Source organism: Pelophylax lessonae (genome assembly GCF_965119305.1).
Source record: "Pelophylax lessonae genome assembly, chromosome: 3".
Classification (NCBI taxonomy): Eukaryota; Metazoa; Chordata; class Amphibia; order Anura; family Ranidae; genus Pelophylax; species Pelophylax lessonae.
Genome location: NC_138770.1, coordinates 44,490,785 through 44,513,123, shown reverse-complemented (window position 1 = coordinate 44,513,123; position 22,339 = coordinate 44,490,785). Strand labels below are relative to the sequence as shown.

Below are 22,339 nucleotides of genomic sequence, written 5' to 3'. Positions count from 1 at the left end.
AATGTCCTTTTTTTTTTTTTCCGGTACAGGGGAGGCCGAGCCTTATATCCCTCTACAGACCTCCTCACCTCCGTTCTCCATCAAACGGGAAGGAATCAAAGAAGAGGCAGAGCCTTGTGTCCTGAGCAGGTGTGTGTGTGTGTGTGTAATACCTGTAGGTGTCACTTCATCCCAATATATGGGGACATGCAGAGGATGCGGTCTCCCCCATGGGTGCCTGTAGGTGTCACTTCATCCCAATATATGGGGACGTGCAGAGGATGCTGTGTCCCCCATGGGTGCCTGTAGGTGCCACTTCATCCCAATATATGGGGACATGCAGAGGATGCTGTGTCCCCCATGGGTGCCTGTAGGTGTCACTTCATCCCAATATATGGGGACATGCAGAGGATGCTGTCTCCCACATGGGTGCATGTAGGTGTCACTTCATCCCAATATATGGGGACATGCAGAGGATGCTGTCTCCTCCATGGGTGCCTGTAGGTGTCACTTCATCCCAATATATGGGGACATGCAGAGGATGCTGTCTCCTCCATGGGTGCCTGTAGGTGTCACTTCATCCCAATATATGGGGACATGCAGAGGATGCTGTCTCCCAAATGGGTGCCTGTAGGTGTCCCTTCATCCCAATATATGGGGACATGCAGAGGATGCTGTCTCCTCCATGGGTGCCTGTAGGTGTCCCTTCATCCCAATATATGGGGACATGCAGAGGATGCTGTCTCCTCCATGGGTGCCTGTAGGTGTCCCTTCATCCCAATATGTGGGGACATGCAGAGGATGCTGTCTCCCACATGGGTGCCTGTAGGTGTCCCTTCATCCCAATATATGGGGACATGCAGAGGATGCGGTCTCCTCCATGGGTGCCTGTAGGTGTCCCTTCATCCCAATATATGGGGACATGCAGAGGATGCTGTCTCCCACATGGGTGCCTGTAGGTGTCCCTTCATCCCAATATATGGGGACATGCAGAGGATGCTGTCTCCCCCATGGGTGCCTGTAGGTGTCACTTCATCCCAATATATGGGGACATGCAGAGGATGCTGTCTCCTCCATGGGTGCCTGTAGGTGTCACTTTATCCCAATATATGGGGACATGCAGAGGATGCTGTCTCCCAAATGGGTGCCTGTAGGTGTCCCTTCATCCCAATATATGGGGACATGCAGAGGATGCTGTCTCCCCCATGGGTGCTCCACCTTCTAATGAAAGGGTGCCGTGTGTATTCAAATGTTGGTGCTTATTTTTGCGATATATATGGCACAATGGTGTGATTGCTCTGGCCCCCTTTTAACCCCCTTTTTTTACCTCCTCATCTCTCTCTCTCTGTGCAGGTTTCCAGGCTCTGCCACCTCACCCTGAGCGCTGGGACTTCACTTTCTTTGTGGGGGGCCCCGTGTGGTCCATGGAATGGTGCCCGACCCCGGCTGGCTCTGGGGCCTGTCAGTATGTGGCTTTGTACTGTCACAGAGGGATGGATGACCGGCATACCCTGCATGGGACGCACAGCCAACCGGCACTGCTGCAGATCTGGAGCCTAGGAGCCCTGAATGTGGAGAGCAGGTGAGTGTTAATATGATTGGCCCTAATATCTGTGTGTGTCACTACGTGTCCCCTAATATTTTCTACATCAGCTATTCTACCCAGCGGCCCCAACAATAGTTTTTCTGCTGCAGGGGTGGAAGAAAAACCTGAAGTTCGTACTACAGCGAATTGATTAGATCTGGTGATGAGCAGATCAGTTGTACCGACCCCTCACTATATTTTCAATGAACGCAGAACGGTTCTTTATATTTGCAGGGCGGACTATTGTGAAAGTGGCTGTAAAGGCAGACGGTGTTTTTTTTTTTTTACCTTTTAATGCATTCTCAGCGCTAAGGTAAATAACCTTCTGTGTTCACCTATCTCCCACATCCTCCCTGAGAGGCTGTGTGTGTCAGTGCACAGCATGGAATCAAGTGTTTGCAATGGGGGTACTCTGAGGGGGGGGCCCAGGGCACCGGCAGACCCCAGAGGAGGAAGATCAGGGCTGCTCTGTGAAAAAACATACACAGAGAAGGTAAGTATAACCCGTTTATTAAAAAAAAGAAAACTTTAACGCTGCTCCCTGTGATATTCTTAGTCAAATGTTAAGACAAGGGGAGGGGCCTTGTAGAATTGAGGCATCATCCAATGACATGGTGACAGGGGAGGACCAGTGTGAAAGAGAGGCATCAGCCAATGACATGAAGACAGGCGGAAGAGACTTGGTAAATAGAAACCTCGTCCAATGACCTGGAGACAGGGGGAGGAGCCTTGTGGAATAGAGGCATCATCCAATGACATGAAGACGGAGGGAGGGGAGGGAGCCTTGTGGAATAGAGGCTTCATCCAATGACATGAAGACGGAGGGAGGGGAGGGGAGGGAGCCTTGTGGAATAGAGGCATCATCCAATGACATGGAGATGGAGGGGAGGGAGCGTTGTGGAATAGAGGCATAATCCATTGACATGGAGACAGAGGGAGGAGAGGAGCCTTGTGGAATAGAGGCATCATTCAATGACATGGAGATGGAGGGAGGAGAGGAGCCTTGTGGAATAGAGGCTTCATCCAATGACATGAAGACGGAGGGAGGAGAGGAGCCTTGTGGAATAGAGGCTTCATCCAATGACATGAAGACGGAGGGAGGGAGGGGAGGGAGCCTTGTGGAATAGAGGCTTCATCCAATGACATGAAGACGGAGGGAGGAGAGGAGCCTTGTGGAATAGAGGCATTATCCAATGACATGGAGACGGAAGGAGGGGGGGAGCCTCTAGGAGGGGGGGCAGCCATGTGGAATAGAGGCATCATCCAATGACATGAAGACGGAGGGAGGAGAGGAGCCTTGTGGAATAGAGGCTTCATCCAATGACATGAAGACGGAGGGAGGAGAGGAGCCTTGTGGAATAGAGGCATCATCCAATGACATGAAGACGGAGGGAGGAGAGGAGCCATGTGGAATAGAGGCATCATCCAATGACATGAAGACGGAGGGGGGGGAGGGGAGGGAGCCTTGTGGAATAGAGGCTTCATCCACTGACATGGAGATGGAGGGAGGAGAGGAGCCTTGTGGAATAGAGGCATCATCCACTGACATGGAGATGGAGGGAGGGGAGGGAGCCTTGTGGAATAGAGGCTTTATCCAATGACATGAAGACGGAGGGAGGGGAGGGGAGGGAGCGTTGTGGAATAGATGCTTCGTCCAATGACATGAAGACGGAGGGAGGAGAGGAGCCTTGTGGAATAGAGGCTTCATCCAATGACATGGAGACGGAGGGAGGAGAGGAGCCTTGTGGAATAGAGGCTTCATCCAATGACATGAAGACGGAGGGAGGAGAGGAGCCTTGTGGAATAGAGGCATCATCCACTGACATGGAGAGGGAGGGAGGAGAGGAGCCTTGTGGAATAGAGGCTTCATCCACTGACATGGAGAGGGAGGGAGGAGAGGAGCCTTGTGGAATAGAGGCTTTATCCAATGACATGAAGACGGAGGGAGGGGAGGGGAGGGAGCGTTGTGGAATAGAGGCATAATCCATTGACATGGAGACGGAGGGAGGGGAGGAGCCTTGTGGAATAAAGGCTTCACCCAATGACATGAAGACGGAGGGAGGGGAGGGAGCCTTGTGGAATAGAGGCTTCATCCAATGACATGGAGACGGAGGGAGGAGAGGAGCCTTGTGGAATAGAGGCATTATCCAATGACATGGAGACGGAAGGAGGGGGGAGCCTTTAGGAGGGGGGGAGCCATGTGGAATAGAGGCATCATCCAATGACCTGGAGACGGAGGGAGGAGAGGAGCCTTGTGGAATAGAGGCTTCATCCAATGACATGGAGACGGAGGGAGGGGAGGAGCCTTGTGAAATAGAGGCTTCATCCAATGACATGAAGACGGAGGGAGGAGAGGAGCTTTGTGGAATAGAGGCTTCATCCAATGACATGGAGACGGAGGGAGGAGAGGAGCCTTGTGGAATAGAGGCTTCATCCAATGACATGAAGACGGAGGAAGGGGAGGGAGCCTTGTGGAATAGAGGCTTCATCCAATGACATAGAGATGGAGGGAGGAGAGGAGCCTTGTGGAATAGAGGCTTTGTCCAATGACATGAAGACGGAGGGAGGAGAGGAGCCTTGTGGAATAGAGGCTTCATCCAATGACATGAAGACGGAGGAAGGGGAGGGAGCCTTGTGGAATAGAGGCATCATCCAATGACATGGAGACGGAGGGAGGGAGGGGAGGGAGCCTTGTGGAATAGAGGCATCATCCACTGACATGGAGACGGAGGGAGGAGAGGAGCCATGTGGAATTGAGGCTTCATCCAATGACATGAAGACGGAGGGAGGAGAGGAGCCTTGTGGAATAGAGGCATCATCCAATGACATGGAGACGGAGGGAGGGAGGGGAGGGAGCCTTGTGGAATAGAGGCATCATCCACTGACATGGAGACGGAGGGAGGAGAGGAGCCATGTGGAATAGAGGCTTCATCCAATGACCTGAAGACGAAGGAAGGGGAGGGAGCCTTGTGGAATAGAGGCATCATCCAATGACATGGAGACGGAGGGAGGAGAGGAGCCTTGTGGAATAGAGGCTTCATCCAATGACATGAAGACGGAGGGAGGGGAGGGGAGGAGCTTTGTGGAATAGAGGCTTCATCCAATGACATGAAGACGGAGGGAGGGGAGGGAGCCTTGTGGAATAAAGACATAACCCTATGACAAGGAGGCAGGGGAGGAGCCTTGTGGAATAAAAGCATCATCCTTTGACATTGAGACAGGGGGAGGAGCCTTGTGGAGTGGAGATATCATCCAGTGATGTGGAGATGAGGGGGGGAGGAGCCTTGTCGAATAAAGGCATCATCCTATGGCATGGAGACAGGGGGAGGAGCCTTGTGGCATAGACATCATCCAATGACATGCAGACGGGGAGGAGCCTTGTGGAATAGAGACCTCATCCAAAGACCTGGAGACAGGCAGAAGAGACTTGATAAATAGAAACCTCATCCAATGAAATTGAGACGGGGAGGAGCCTTGAGGAATAGAGGCATCATCCAATGACATGGAGACAGGGGGAGGAGCCTTGTGGAATAGAGACATCCAATGACAGGGGGAGGAAGTCTTGCTGAATGGAGGCATCGTCCAATGACATGGAGACAGGGGGAGGAGCCTTGTGGAATAAATGCATCATCCAAAACCTACTAGATGACTCCTTAAGCTGGCCATACACTATACAATCTCCTTTAAGATTTACCAAGGTGCTATATAAAAACTTAAACAGTCCATTTAGGCCGGGTTCACACTTATGCGAATTGAACGCGGATTTCCCTGCATCCAATTCACATGACAGGGAGAGTGTCACCGACTGACAATGTGGTGGTTCACATTGGGGCGGCTGCAGTTCCTACTGGAAAAGGGTCCGGTGCGTCCTTGGCTCAGTTTTCAGGTCCGAGTTCATGCAAAAATTCAGACCTGATTCGCACCGGACCCCCTGCTGCAAGCTGCGGTGGCAGCTAGTGTCAACCCAGCCTTATTCAGTATCCGATCAGGCAGGCCCTTGCTATACATAGTTGATTGTACAATCTCCTTTAGAATTACTATCAGATTGTATAGTGAATTGTAGCTATATTGTAACACTCTCAGTGCGGAGTCCTGATAGGGGATATGAAATGGATGGGTGTGGAGTATAAAGTATATACTATTCGATATGGTGCAGTACTGTGACCTCTGCCATGGCTGTATTCCTCTGACGTGACCTCTGTTCTTTCTGATTGGCTCCTCAGCTGTGAGTCCCCGGCATCTTTCTCCTATGGGCTGGCAGTAGATGAAGGCTGCATCTGGGACATGAAGTTCTGCTCCAGCGGAGGGTGGGAGCTCCCGACTACCCCCAGGAAGGTGAGTCTAGAGCGTCACATGGGTGGGCTGTTACAGGTATTTTTGAGGGGGGGGGGGTTATTAAGGGCAGGAAGTGAAAGAACCCCCCCCAGATCACTTCCTGTCTATCTTTAATAGGTGTATAATAGAATGAAGGAAGTGAAGGGACATCTCCAGTGGATGACAGGTCCTCTTTATGGAGAGGTCTGGGGTCAAAAAGACCCCAAATCACCTTTTTCTTTTGCATTAAAAAAAAAAAAAAAATTCTCCTCTCTCCCCCAACCCCCCCCCCCCCCCCCCGAAAAAAAATTTTTTTTGATTTTTTGTTTCTTTTTCCATCCTGGACCGGAAGTGACGCCATGATGTTGCTCCGGTCCTCCAAGGCCATAAAATCCGCCAAACAGTGTTAACTCTTTGAATGCCTACAGGAGCAGATGGTCGTTGGATTGTTTCCTGGGTGAACCGGTGATAATGGTAAACCCGAGAAGCACCAGCGGGAGGGGAGGCCCCCCCCCCCCCCCCAAGCGGCTTATGAGCCATATGGGCAGGTTTTTTGAGAAAGCTGGCCATCTGCTGGAAAAAAGGGGTACCGGGGTTATAGTTGATGGCTTCAGCCATAATCCCCGTAAACCACTTGCAACATATAAATATGCATTGCATTCGGCAAGTGGTTAATATAGAGATTTTGGCTTTTCCTTTCTAGAGGGAGCTTTGTTAATATAGAGATTCTGAGATCCTCCACTAGAGGGAGCTTTGTTAATATAGAGATTCTGAGATCCTCCACTAGATGGAGCTTTGTTAATATAGAGATTCTGAGATCCTCCACTAGAGGGAGCTTTGTTAATATAGAGATTCTGAGATCCTCCACTAGAGGGAGCTTTGTTAATATAGAGATTCTGAGATCCTCCACTAGAGGGAGCTCTGATAATATAGAAATTCTGAGATCCTCCACTAGAGGGAGCTTTGTTAATAAAGAGATTCTGAGATCCTCCACTAGATGGAGCTTTGTTAATATAGAGATTCTGAGATCCTCCACAAGAGGGAGCTTTGTTAATATAGAGATTCTGAGATCCTCCACTAGAGGGAGCTTTAATATAGAGATTCTGAGATCCTCCACTAGATGGAGCTTTGTTAATATAGAGATTCTGAGATCCTCCACTAGAGGGAGCTTTGTTAATATAGAGATTTTGAGATCCTCCACTAGAGGGAGCTCTGTTAATATAGAGATTCTGAGATCCTCCACTAGAGGGAGCTTTGTTAATATAGAGATTCTGAGATCCTCCACTAGAGGGAGCTTTGTTAATATAGAGATTATGAGATCCTCCACTAGAGGGAGCTTTGTTAATATAGAGATTCCGAGATCCTCCACTAGAGGGAGCTTTGTTAATATAGAGATTCTGAGATCCTCCACTAGAGGGAGCGTTGTTAATATAGAGATTCTGAGATTCTCCACTAGAGGGAGCTTTGTTAATAAAGAGATTCTGAGATCCTCCACTAGATGGAGCTTTGTTAATATAGAGATTCTGAGATCCTCCACAAGAGGGAGCTTTGTTAATATAGAGATTCTGAGATCCTCCACTAGAGGGAGCTTTAATATAGAGATTCTGAGATCCTCCACTAGATGGAGCTTTGTTAATATAGAGATTCTGAGATCCTCCACTAGAGGGAGCTTTGTTAATATAGAGATTTTGAGATCCTCCACTAGAGGGAGCTCTGTTAATATAGAGATTCTGAGATCCTCCACTAGAGGGAGCTTTGTTAATATAGAGATTCTGAGATCCTCCACTAGAGGGAGCTTTGTTAATATAGAGATTATGAGATCCTCCACTAGAGGGAGCTTTGTTAATATAGAGATTCTGAGATCCTCCACTAGAGGGAGCTTTGTTAATATAGAGATTCCGAGATCCTCCACTAGAGGGAGCTTTGTTAATATAGAGATTCTGAGATCCTCCACTAGAGGGAGCGTTGTTAATATAGAGATTCTGAGATTCTCCACTAGAGGGAGCTTTGTTAATATAGAGATTCTGAGATCCTCCACTAGAGGGAGCTTTGTTAATATAGAGATTCTGAGATCCTCCACTAGAGGGAGCTCTGTTAATATAGAGATTATGAGATCCTCCACTAGAGGGAGCTCTGTTAATATAGAGATTCTGAGATCCTCCACTAGAGGGAGCTCTGTGTTTTGAATAGCTTGTCCTCCCTGCTGCTGGTATCAGCCACACAGGGAGTGCATGGTTTTCAGTGAGATGGATGAGCAGTAAAGCAATTGCCAATAGGAGTATGTAAGGAGCTAGGGGCAAGCATTGGTTGGATACCATTGGTTCTACGTATTGTTCTCCCTTGTTGCTAAGGGTTTCCACTTTAACCCTATGTGTTCCTTCAGGACTCACAGATGGCCAGACTGGGACTCTTGGCGGCCGCTTTCTCCAGCGGCCATGTTGAAATCTACAGCCTACCTCACCCGGCATCGCTCCAAGCTCACCGAAAATCCCAGGTAAAAGGTAGGAAGCAATCGACCCCCACCCAGCCCATCCCAGTGACCCCCCCCCCCCCCCGCCAGTGTGTTTTCCGGGAGGCGGGTTATAGCACAGTTGTGTGCGAATGGCAGAGGCTGCCATGTTGGTTGGCTGAAACTGGATTGGACTAATGTTTTTAGGTGGAGGAGGTGGCTGTGTAAAGTTGCACCAGCTTCTCAACCTGACTGCCAATCTAGGTTCCCCTCCAGGTTTTATATTTCCACAGTTCAGTAACACAGCTTGCCCCTCCCCAAGTCTATGATTGGACAGTGAAAGGAGAAGCAGCAGACTGATGAGCATCATTTCTCACTTTGCTCTCTCCTCCTGTCAGCATGCTGTTCCTTTTGCTGCTTCATCCTCTCCCAGTCTGAGCCCTGCTGTAGAGGGGACTGCAAGAGATTTATACCATTCTTACACTGATTGTATTTAACCGCTTCAATGCCGGACACTTTCACCTTCTTCCCACCCAGGCCAATTTTCAGTTTTCAGCGCTGTCGCACTTTGAATGGCAATTGCGCGGTCATGCAACGCTGTACCCATATGGCATTTTTATCATTTTGTTCACATGAATAGAGCTTTCTTTTGGCGGTATTTAATCATCACCGGCTGTTTTTATTTTTTGCTAAATGGAAAAGGCCTGAAAGTTTTGAAGAAAACTTTTCGGTTATAAAATTTTGCAAATTTTTCATAAATTTAGGCCAAAATGTTTTACTCTTGTCATGTTAAATACAAATCAGTGTAAAAATGTGACCTGGTATAAACCTCTTGCAGTCCCCTCTACAGCAGGGCTCAGACTGGGAGAGGACGAAGCAGCAAAAGGAACAGTTGCGTAGACCAACAGACTCATCAGTCTGCTACTTTTCTTTGGTGAGAATAACCTAAATGTATTTCATTTACTCCAGGGATTCCCAAACTACGGCCCTCCAGTTGTTCAGGAACTACAATTCCCATCATGCCTAGTCATGTCTGTGAATGTCAGTTTTGCAGTGCCTCATGGGATGTGTAGTTGGAGGGCCGTAGTTTGGGAATCCTTGATTTAGTTTGTAGGAAAGTTCTAGAATTCACAAACTATGGGATATACAGTATCTCACAAAAGTAAGTACACCCCCTCACATTTTTGTAAATATTTTATTCTATCTTTTCATGTGACAACACTGAAGAAATGACACTTTGCTACAATGTAAAGTAGTGAGTGTACAGCTTGTATAACAGTGTAAATTTGCTGTCCCCTCAAAATAACTCAACACACAGCCATTAATGTCTAAACCGCTGGCAACAAAAGTAAGTACACCCCTAAGTGAAAATCTCCATATTGGGCCCAAAGTGTCAATATTTTGTGTGGCCACCATTATTTTCCAGCACTGCCTTAACCCTCTTGGGCATGGAGTTCACCAGAGCTTCACAGGTTGCCACTGGAGTCCTCTTCCACTCCTCCATGATGACATCACAGAGCTGGTGGATGTTAGAGACCTTGCGCTCCTCCACCTTCTGTTTGAGGAAGCCCCACAGATGCTCAATAGGGTTTAGGTCTGGAGACATGCTTGGCCAGTCCATCGCCTTTACCCTCAGCTTCTTTAGCAAGGCAGTGCTCATCTTGGAGGTGTGTTTGGGGTTGTTATCATGTTGGAATATTGCCCTGCGGCCCAGTCTCTGAAGGGAGGGGATCATGCTCTGTTTCAGTATGTCACAGTACATGTTGGCATTCATGGTTCCCTCAATGAACTGTAGCTCCCCAGTGCCGGCAGCACTCATGCAGCCCCAGACCATGACACTCCCACCACCATGCTGACTGTAGGGAAGACACACTTGTCTTTGTACTCCTCACCTGGTTGCCGCCACACACGCTTGACGCCATCTGAACCAAATCAGTTTATCTTGGTCTCATCAGACCACAGGACATGGTTCCAGTAATCCATGTCCTTAGTCTGCTTGTCTTCAGCAAACTGTTTGCAGGCTTCCTTGTGCATCATCTTTAGAAGAGGCTTCCTTCTGGGATGACAGCCATAAAGACCAATATGATGCATTGTGCAGCGTATGGTCTGAGCACTGACAGGCTGAGCCCCCACCCCCTCAACCTCTGCAGCAATGCTGGCAGCACTCATACGTCTATTTCCTAAAGACAACCTCTGGATATGACGCTGAGCACGTGCACTCAACTTCTTTGGATGACCATGGTGAGGCCTGTTCTGAGTGGAACCTGTCCTGTTAAATGGCTGTATGGTCTTGGCCACCGTGCTGCAGCTCAGTTTCAAGGTCATGGCAATCTTCTTATAGCCTAGGCCATCTTTATGTAGAGCAACAATTATTTTTTTTCAGATCCTCAGAGAGTTCTTTGCCATGAGGTGCCATGTTGAACTTCCAGTGACCAGTATGAGAGAGTGAGAGCGATAACACCAAATTTAACACGCCTACTCCCCATTCACACCTGAGACCTTGTAACACTAACGAGTCACATGACACCGGGGAGGGAAAATGGCTAATTGGGCCCAATTTGGACATTGTCACTTAGGGGTGTACTCATTTTTGTTGCCAGCGGTTTAGACATTAATGGCTGTGTGTTGAGTTATTTTGAGGGGACAGCAAATTTACACTGTTATACAAGCTGTACACTCACTACTTTACATTGTAGCAAAGTGTCATTTCTTCAGTGTTGTCACATGAAAAGATAGAATAAAATATTTACACAAATGTGAGGGGCGTACTCACTTATGTGAGATTCTGTGTATCTTAAAATTGATCAATCCTGATGTACTGACGTCTCATTTCTTGAGGCCTGAAAATGCCAGGACAGTACAAATATCCCCCAAATGACCCCTTTATTTGAAAGATGACAGTCCAAGCTATTTAGTAAGAGGCATGGTGAGTGTTTTTTTTTTTTCTTTTTTTTGTCTTTTTTTTTTTTTTTTTTTGCAGTCGTATTTTTTTTTGTCACAAATTTTCCAAAAGTTTAAGAAATAAATGAAAAAAGTGTTTTTTCTCAATTTGTTTTTAAATACGGTCACCAGTGCAGTACAGAGTCCATCACACAACTGGTGTGGCAGTGATGAGGGACACCGACTGGTGACCGACCGTATGTAAAAAAAAAAAAAAAAAAATAATAATTCAAATTTTTTTTTTTCTTATTTTTTATTACATTTTTTTTTTTTTTTTTTTTTTTCCATACAGTGACTAGAGAAATACAGTGGTATCATAGTAACACTGTACGACTCTAGAGAGGTGATCCACTGTATATATGTGGGTATGATATTTTTTGTGTGTATTTGTTAAGCGCTGCGCAAACTGTTGGCGCTATATAAATCCTGTATTATAATAATAAAATATATTATACTAAAAAAAAAATGAAGGGACCACTTTAATCCGAGTACAGCATCAAGTCAATGAAACTCCTGGGATGTTGATCTAGTCAGTTAAGTGGCAGAGAGGGTTGTTAATCAGTTTCAGCTGCTTTGGTGTTAATTAAATTAACAGGCGCACTAGATGGGCAACACTGAAAAACCTCCAAAACAGGAATGGTTTTACAGGTGGAGACCACTGACATTTTTCCCCTACTCATCTTTTCTGACTGTTTTTCACTAGTTTTGCATTTGGATAGGGTCAGTGTCACTACTGGTAGCATGGAGGCCATACCTGGGCCCTATAGAGGTTGCACAGGCAGTCCAACTCCTCCAGGATAGCACATCAATACGTGGGATTAACAAAAGGTTTGCTGTGTCTCCCAGCACAGTCTCAGGAGCATGGAGGAGATTCCAGGAGACAGACAGTTACTCAGGCCGGTTTTATGAGAAAACCGGCCATCTGCTGAAAAAAAGGGTACCAGGTTATGGTTGATGGCTTCGGCAATAATCCTGGTAAACCACTTGCAAACCGCAACATATAAATATGCATTGCATTCCGCAAGTGGTTAATATAGAGATTTTTTGTCAGGCATGCATACCAGCGCGTGGGGGCCATACAAACTACTGAGGACCATTCTGAGTTGCTACAATGAAATTTCAGCAAAATGGACTCACCTGCTGCATAATTTTTTTCACTTTGATTTTCGGGGTGTCTTTGTATTCAGCCCTCTGTAGGGTGAGAATTTTCATTTCCATCAAACAATGTGGCATCTTTTCCTTCCTAGCACATTACCCAGTCCATACCAGTATAGATCCTAACACATTACCCAGTCCATACCAGTACAGATCCTAACACATTTCCCAGTCCATACCAGTATAGATCCTAACACTTTACCCAGTCCATACCAGTATAGATCCTAACACTTTACCCAGTCCATACCAGTATAGATCCCAACACATTACCCAGTCCATACCAGTATAGATCCTAACACATTACCCAGTCCATACCAGTATAGATCCCAACACATTACCCAGTCCATACCAGTATAGATCCTAACACATTACCCAGTCCATACCAGTATAGATCCTAACACATTACCCAGTCCATACCAGTATAGATCCCAACACATTACCCAGTCCATACCAGTATAGATCCTAACACATTACCCAGTCCATACCAGTATAGATCCTAACACATTACCCAGTCCATACCAGTATAGATCCCAACACATTACCCAGTCCATACCAGTATAGATCCTAACACATTACCCAGTCCATTACCAGTATAGATCCCAACACATTACCCAGTCCATTACCAGTATAGATCCCAACACATTACCCAGTCCATACCAGTATAGATCCTAACACATTACCCAGTCCACACCAGTATAGATCCTAACACATTACCCAGTCCATACCAGTATAGATCCTAACACATTACCCAGTCCATACCAGTATAGATCCTAACACATTACCCAGTCCATACCAGTATAGATCCTAACACATTACCCAGTCCATGCCAGTATAGATCCTAACACATTACCCAGTCCATGCCAGTATAGATCCTAACACATTACCCAGTCCATACCAGTATAGATCCTAACACATTACCCAGTCCATACCAGTACAGATATCTAGCATGATATTTTTCCCCATTGAGATCTGATGTGTTTTCAAAGTGTTCCTTTCATTCTTTTAAAACAGTGTATATACACTCCTCCCAACGATGGGGCACTCTTCCTCCTCCTCCTCTTCCCAACGATGGGGCACTCTTCCTCCTCCTCCTCTTCCCAACGATGGGGCATTCTTCCTCCTCCTCTTCCCAACGATAGGGCACTCTTCCTCCTCCTCCTCCTCCTCTTCCCAACGATGGGGCACTCTTCCTCCTGCTCCTCCTCCTCCTCCCAATGATGGGGCACTCTTCCTCCTGCTCCTCCTCCTCCTCCCAATGATGGGGCACTCTTCCTCCTGCTCCTCCTCCTCTTCTCAATGATGGGGCACTCTTCCTCCTCCTCTTCCTCCTCTTCCCAACGATGGGGCACTCTTCCTCCTCCTCCTCCTCCTCCTCCTCTTCCCAATGATGGGGCTCTCTTGCTCCTCCTCCTCCTTCCCAACGATGGGGCACTCTTCCTCCCGCTCCTCCTCCTCCTCTTCCCAACGATGGGGTACTCTTCTTCCTCCTCCTCCTCCTCCTCCCAATGATGGGGCACTCTTCCTCCTGCTCCTCCTCCTCCCAATGATGGGGCACTCTTCCTCCTGCTCCTCCTCCTCTTCTCAATGATGGGGCACTCTTCCTCCTCCTCCTCCTCTTCCCAACGATGGGGCACTCTTCTTCCTCCTCCTCTTCCCAACGATGGGGCACTCTTCCTCCTCCTCTTCCCAATGATGGGGCTCTCTTCCTCTTCCTCCTCCTCCTCCTCCTCCTCCTCCTCCTCCTCCTCCTTCTCCTTCCCAACGATGGGGCACTCTTCCTCCTCCTCCTCGTCCTCTCATCCTCCCTCTCATCCTCCCTCTCATCCTCCTCATCCTTCCTCTCATCCTCCTCATCCTTCCTCTCATCCTCCTCATCCTTCCTCTCATCCTCCTCGTCCTTCCTCTCATCCTCCTCGTCCTTCCTCTCATCCTCCTCGTCCTTCCTCTCATCCTCCTCGTCCTTCCTCTCATCCTCCTCATGATGGGGCCCTCCTCCTTCACTGGACCTGCAGCCAGCGGGTGCTGAAATTGTCGTAGCGTGAGTGGAGGGCACTGACGCCAGGACAATTTCAGCACCCACTGGCTGCAGTCTGGTCCCCCTAAAACCTGAAGAACCGTAAATTGGCGCTTTGTTTAGGAAGTTTGCAGGCCCCTGTACAATATAATGAAGCCAGCTACTCTGTAACATCCATTGCTTCAATTCTTTATTGGCTTCATGGCAGACTACAGCAGTGACTCCTTTGGGCCGTAAGGCTTCGGCCGAAACGCGTTGATGGATTGTACCAATGTCAGTCGGGAGGAGCTGAGCGCTCTAGCGTTAGACGCTCTGCTGCATTGTAGGAGGAAACACTGGGCAGATATTGATACCTATGGGGGTCCACAAAGGTGCATACCTCCCCATGGAGGTGGTCCTGGTCCATGAGATGTGTGGATCCTGTTGTATATAAATACACGTTCTATGATGAGCAATGTTCTATACAGCACATAGGACTAGGAGGAGCCTGAAGGATGGTTTGTGTGACCATCTAGATAAAAATACAAATGTGGGGTGGCAGCTTTCCAAACTACATTTTCATCAGCATTATGGTTGCTCTGAAAGGGTTGATTGTATCTGTAATACTAGATACCCAGAGCACCCCACCGATTCCTTACCTCCCCCCACACTAACCATCAGAAGTCAAAAGTCCCCCACCCTCTCTTACATCACAGTGCACCCCCTTACCCTTACATTTTGTACAATTTCATGCTCCTAACTTTGTGGGAACAGTTTGGGGATGGCCCCTTCCTGTTCCAACATGACTGCGCACCAGTGTACAGAGCAAGGTCCATAAAGACATGGATGAGTGAGTTTGGGGTGGAGGAACTTGACTGGCCTGCACAGAGTCCTGACCTCAACCCCATAGAACACCTTTGTGATGAATTAGAGCGGAGACTGCAAGCCAGGCCTTCCAACATCAGTGCCTGAGCTCACAAATGCGCTTCTGGAAGAATGGTCAAACATTCCCATAGACACACTCCTAAACCTTATGGACAGCCTTCCCAGAAGAGTTGAAGCTTTTACAGCTACAAAGGGTGGGCCAACTCAATATTGAACCCTACAGACTAAGACTGGGATGTCATTAAAGTTCATGTGTGTGTAAAGGCAGGCGTCCCAATACTTTTGGTAATATAGTGTATCTGTATATCACTGCGCACGCTGGAGTGAGAGCAATACTGCTAGTACCATATCTCCTTCGTAACCCTAAATTGATGACCTGTAGGGGGCTTTTAACCACTTTACCACCGGAGGATTTTGCTGTCTTACGTCCAGGCCACTTTTTGCGGTTCGGCGCTGTGCGACTTTAACGGACAATTGCGCGGTCGTGCGACGCTGTACCCAAACTTAATTTACGTCCTTTATTTCCCACAAACAGAGCTTTCTTTTGGTGGTATTTGATCACCTGTGCGATTTTTACTTTTTGCGCTATAAACAAAAAAAGAGCGTAAATTTTGAAAAAATAACAATATTTTTCACATTTTTTTTTATATGAAATTCCCCCCAAAAAAATGTAAAAATCAAAATTTTTTTAAATTTTTGGCCAATTTGTTTTCTGCTACCTATGTTTGGTAAAAAAAATCACAATAAGCGTATTTTGATTGTTTTGCGCAAAAGTTATTGCGTTTACTAACAAAGGGAAAGATTTTTGTCATTTTTGTTGTTTTTTTTTTAACGAGTAATGGCGGCGATCTGCGATTTTTATTTTTTTTTTTTTTGTGGGACTGCGACATTGCGGCGGATAGATCGGACCCTTGACTGACATTTTTGACACTTTTGGGGGTACCAGTGACATTACTACAGTAATCAGTGCTATACATATGCACTGTTACTGTAAAAATGACACTGGCAGGGAAGGGGTTAATTTTATTGGAGAGGGAGGGGTTAATGTATGCCTGGTGCTTACTGACGTGTGTGGGGGGGGGGTGACTGAGTGACACAGGGACAGATCGCAGTGTTCAGCTATGCTGCAATCTGTCCCTGCCTGTCACTTAGGAGACCTGCCCGCTCTGTTTACACAGGCGGGCGGATCTCCACACTCGATTCCCCGACGATCGGGGAAGAGCAGCGGCGATCGGCGCCACTCCTTCCCTGGCCCGACTCCCGATGTGACTGAAAACAGCGGGAGCACGCCTCCGGCGGCGCGTGAGCGCCGCCTACAGGGGGAGGAGTCCAGCGACGTAGGTCTACGTCGCTGGACGGAATCGAGCCACTGTGCTGCAGTACAGTCAACGTGACCGGTCGGCAAGTGGTTAAGGTGCCGCCTATAGAAAATAGAGGGTACTGAAGTTTGGTGACATTTCACGGGTGCACAAAAATTGAAGGTTTGATCTGTTGGGTGTCTATTTATTCGTCTTGTTGTGCGTTTTGGTATAAAATTTGGCAAATTTTTAATTTATTACTAAAAGGCGATGTCTGAACTATCAATAGAATTATGACGCAGTGCCTCCAGCCGATTACGGCAAATAATTTAATAACTAAAAACAAAACCCAATCAATTTTGTTCAGACACTCATAGTATACCACGCAATTTTCCCGAGTTCTTTTTTTTTATCAGTTAATTTCTTTTTAAAAGCATATACCAACCTTAGTGAAACAGTCTACAGTAGGGAATATATATATAAGAATATTTATTCGCAAGACATATTTTCACCATAAATGATCATACTTGAGTGACACAAAGAGATAACCTTACATAAAATACCAACTTAAAACGATAAATGCAATGTGATATTTAGCTAAACGATGAAAGTAAAATAAAGCAAGATTATGTATTTCCCAGGTGTAGTATGAACCATAAATTAATATTCTATATAATCAGACCACAATAGTCTGCGAATCACACGGCCGAAAGTCATTCCACTGCAGATGAAGTGAGAATAAGCCATGCAAAACGGAAGACGTAAAATCGCAAATAATGCGCTTAATCTGATATTAAAAATGTTATAAAAACAAAAATCATCTCTTTAGAGAAAAATCTACATATGGTTTATACGGCTGGGATTGTACTTTCGTTACCTTTTAAATAGGAAATGTAAAACATTTAAGGAAGTACATAAACAATATTGAATAATAATCAAATAACAGCAAGGCATAATTACCATATTTAAAATGGCCGCTTAGCTTAGAATAGTAGTTACCAGGTTCCTTAAGATGGCTGCTTTTCCAAGATGGTGGCCAATTAGGGAGGAGCTTCTTTTGGCGTCCCTCAAAGGTTCAGATACATGGCAGATTGAAATGGAGTCGTCTGTGTAGATGAGTCTGTGCATGGCTGTTAGTAGTGTGTATGTTGTAAGTGTGATGTATAGTTAGTAGTGTGTATGTTGTAAGTGTGATGTATATTGGGCAAGATATGATGTGTGTTGTGTTGTGTTTCCTATTACATCTCTGGTTTCTTTTTATTTTGTGTTGAACAAAAGGGCAGTAAAAATTATCATAAGCCAAACCCAGTGGGAGGAACATTATCCTATTGGTTGGAACATCTTATTCATTAACTGGTGATGTCATAGGGTGACACCTCTTGGTTAACCAGTATATTAAAATTAATTAAAGATTTCTCCATTTAAGACTATTATAAAAAACATAAATGTAATCATGCTCTCATCTATGACGTCCATTTAATCCACCAGGTATCTGAATAAAGATTAATCTGGATACCACCATTCTCATATTTAATATCTCTTATGTAATATATATATATTGGATTTTACTCTTTAACCCAAGACTTCAATTAGTAGCAGTAAGAATTATATCGAAAAATATACGGTTATATATATATTGATACACAACAGCTTGTATATGTAACTTGTCCTATACATGGTTACTTCTGATCAGAATATTATCCATTTAGGCATTATTATGTTAACAACAGTACATTCATGATATGGGGACTGGATTATAAAATATGGGCGAAATTTCTGACCCTTTGACACTACTATATGATAGAATATAATGTACTTCTCAGTAGGAGGTTGTCATAACATCATAGTTCCATAACACCTTTTGTATATGATGGGGCAAAGATATCAATTTATGATTTTCTGAAATTCATTTTGAGATTTGCAGTTCTCATCAATCTAAGTGACAATGTTTATGTGACTCCGTGTAGATTTCAACAACTTTATCCCCCTGTTTGTGTTTAGGTAAATAAATGACAGATTCTCGTCTTTGTCCAGACAGTTTTGTTTGTCTTCTCAGGGTGGAAACAATAGTTTACTTGCATTGTGTATGGTTGACCACAGGTGTTATCCTGAAATTGAGTTTCGCCCATTGTGTGAGTCATGGCCTGAACATAAAGTTTTACGACCTCTCTGGTTTTTCGTGTTTCAAGACCAGGGGAAGGATGTCTTATGTAAACCTTTTCCCCCAAAGGCCGATCCACCTGTGATAAGCGATTTATTTATCTGTCTTTCTGAGTATTGTATTTAAAAGTTTGTCAAACACATTTTCCTTTCGGGGCAGATGACACAGCTTCTCATCTCAAAGTTCAGGCAAACAAAACCATGTCAAACAATGGACGCAATGTGTGTTTCAAACTGAAAGAGTTTTGACTCAATATGTAGCAAGGTCAATGGAGGCCTCAAAGTTCACAATTCTTGACCTGTAATAATAAAAATGTATTTCTATTTCGCACTGAAAGTTTAACAGTCTTTTATAGTTTACCAAAAAATGTGTAAATTATTGCATGTGTACACTAAAATTACCTTTTTTAGTGTATTTTTATGTGAAACTTTGCATTTCCTAAACTTTTGCTGTAAATATCGTTTAATGCAAAAAATTGGAACTACCACCATTTTATTCTCTAGGGCGGGTGGGGCAACTTCTTTTCATCGCAGGCCGCATCAGTATTATGGTTGTCCTCAAACGGCCCACCATTAGAAGTCAAGTGTCCTTCACCCTCTCTTAAATCACAGTGTATCCCCCTTCCCCCTGTGCTGCTTCCAGGAAGAAACTGGAGGCAGCCCTGGGAAGCATAAAGTGCAGGGTCTGGAGGACCACCAGAGGAGTGTGGGAGTCAGCTGTCAGAATGCTGAAACCAGGAAAAGCGGAGACAAGGGGGTGCTACACCTCCACGGAGAGGCACAGGATCTGTAGGGGAGTTTTATACAATGTGCTGCTGGGGGCGTAGATGGGAAGCAGAAAGGGCAGGGTCTGGAGGACCACCAGAGGAGTGTGGGAGTCAGCTGCGAGAGCCTTCTGAATGCTGAAACCAGGAAAAGCGGAGACAAGGGGGTGCTGCTGCTCCACAGAGAGGCACAGGATCTGTAGGGGGAGTTTTCTACAATGTGCTGCTGGGGGCGGAGATTGAAAGCAGAAAGGGCAGGGTCTGGAGGACCACCAGAGGAGGGTGGGAGTCAGCTGCTGGGGTCTTCTGAATGCTGAAACCAGGGCAGGCCGAGACCAGGGGGTTCTGCAGCTCCACAGAAAGGCAAAGGATCTATAGGTAGGTTTTTTTACAATGCGCTACTGGGGGCGGAGATGGGAAGCAGAAAGTGCAGGGTCTGGAGGACCACCAGAGGAGGGTGGGAGTCAGCTGCCAGAGCCTTCTGAATGCTTAAACCAGGATAGGTGAAGACAATGGGGTGCTGCAGCTCCACATGGAGGTGCAGGATCTGGTGGGAAGGGGGTTCTTTACTATGTGCTGCTGATGGCAGAGATGGGAGGCAGAGAGTTCAGGATCTGGAGGACCACCAGAGGAGGGCGGGAGTCAGCTGCCTGAGTTTTCTGAATGCTGAAACCAGATAAGGCAGAGACAAGGGTGTGCTGCGTCTGCACAGAGAGGCACCGGATCTGTAGGAGGAATTGCTTACCATGTGCTACTGGGGGCGGAGATGAGAAGCAGAAAGTGCAGGGTCTGGAGGACCACCAGAGGAGGGTGGGAGTCAGCTGCCGGGGTCTTCTGAATTCTGAAACAAGGGAAGGCAGAGACAAGGGGGTTCGGCACCTCCACGGAGAGGCACAGGATCTGTAGGAGGAGTTATTTACCATGTGCTGCTAGGGGCAGATATGGGAAGCAAAAAGTGCAGGGTCTGGAGGAGAGCTTGAATCGGCTTCCAGCATCTGCTGAATGCTGAGACCAGAGGAGGTGCAAACAAGTGGGTGCAAAAGTGATTGGTATTTTTTTTTTTAAAAACGAGACTTACAAACATGTTATACTTACCTCCTTCTGTGCAGTTGGTTTTGCACAGAGCAGCCCAGATTCTCCTCTTTTCGGGTCCCTCTTCGCTGCTCCTGGCCCCTCCCTCCTATTGAGTGCCCCCATAGCAAACAGGGGCCTCAAACTGGCGGCCCTCTAGCTTTTATGGAGCTACAAGTCCCATCATGCCTCTGCCTATGAGAGTCATGCTTGTAACTCTCAGCCTTGCAATGCCTCATGGGAATTGTAGTTCTGCAACATCTGGAGGGCCACCAGTTTAAGACCACCTATCCTAGACCATAGAGGTGAGAAGAGAGACGATCTGATCTTTCCCTACCTCTATGGTCAGCTGCATGAACTGCCGGATCTTTTACTGGGCTCCCCCGATGAAGCGACTCCTCTCACTGCTTCTAAAAGCAATCTAGCGTCTAATTGGCTGCTCAGATTACTTTTAGGAAAAAGTGAATTTCTGGCAAAAAAAAAAGAAAACGGGGTGATGGCTTCAGTCTTTGCCCCAGTAAAACACTTCAAAGCCGCAGTTTGTATATATGTATTGTGGTCTTGAAGTGACTAGAGCAGGGTTTCCCATACAGGGTTCCTCCTGAGGTTGCTAGGGGTTCTGCCTCTCAGATATGTTCCCAATGACACCAATAATCTTTTAGCTATCTGTAAGGGGGGTAATTCTTCCCAATAACCACAAGTGTAAGGAGCATTCTTCCCACTGACTGTCACACTAATGTATCATAAGTTTCAGATCTAGCATTTTTAGCAGGGGTTCCCTGACACCGGGAATTTATTTCAAGGGTTCCTCTGTGTTGAAAAGGTTGAGAAAGATTGGGCTAGAGTGTTCTGTAAGGCCAAAACTTACCATTCTGTATGTGCAGTTGCACTCTCATTGCGTTGGGTTTTTCTTTTTTCCCTTAATATATTGTTGCAACTCACGGATATCTTTAATACTTGGTGGTTTGCTCATGCTAGGGGCAATATGTGTGCATATATGCACTGTATATGTGTGTATGTATATACATCATTTTTATTTTTTTTATCATAAACATATTATATATATACACACACACACACACACACACACACAGGCCTTGCGAAAGTATTCGGCCCCCTTGAACTTTTCGACCTTTTGCCACATTTCAGGCTTCAAACATAAAGATATAAAACTGTAATTTTTTGTGAAGAATCAACAACAAGTGGGACACAATCATGAAGTGGAACGAAATTTATTGGATATTTCAAACTTTTTTAACAAATAAAAAACTGAAAAATTGGGCGCGCAAAATTATTCAGCCCCCTTAAGTTAATACTTTGTAGCGCCACCTTTTGCTGCGATTACAGCTGTAAGTCGCTTGGGGTATGTCTCTATCAGTTTTGCACATCGAGAGACTGAAATTTTTGCCCATTCCTCCTTGCAAAACAGCTCAAGCTCAGTGAGGTTGGATGGAGAGCGTTTGTGAACAGCAGTTTTCAGTTCTTTCCACAGATTCTCGATTGGATTCAGGTCTGGAATTTGACTTGGCCATTCTAACACCTGGATATGTTTATTTGTGAACCATTCCATTGTAGATTTTGCTTTATGTTTTGGATCATTGTCTTGTTGGAAGACAAATCTCCGTCCCAGTCTCAGGTCTTTTGCAGACTCCATCAGGTTTTCTCCCAGAATGGTCCTGTATTTGGCTCCATCCATCTTCCCATCAATTTTAACCATCTTCCCTGTCCCTGCTGAAGAAAAGCAGG

The 22,339-nt window shown here is 46.0% G+C and overlaps 1 protein-coding gene across 1 annotated transcript in view; it reads left to right on the top strand.

The window, feature by feature from the left end:
• GTF3C2 (general transcription factor IIIC subunit 2) overlaps positions 1-22,339 on the top strand; it is an 86,501-nt gene that overhangs the window by 16,989 nt on the left and 47,173 nt on the right. Inside the window, 4 exon segments of the mRNA XM_082250696.1 lie at positions 30-131; positions 1,333-1,561; positions 5,788-5,899; positions 8,262-8,379. Of these exon segments, the coding sequence (XP_082106822.1) occupies positions 30-131; positions 1,333-1,561; positions 5,788-5,899; positions 8,262-8,379 (561 nt within the window).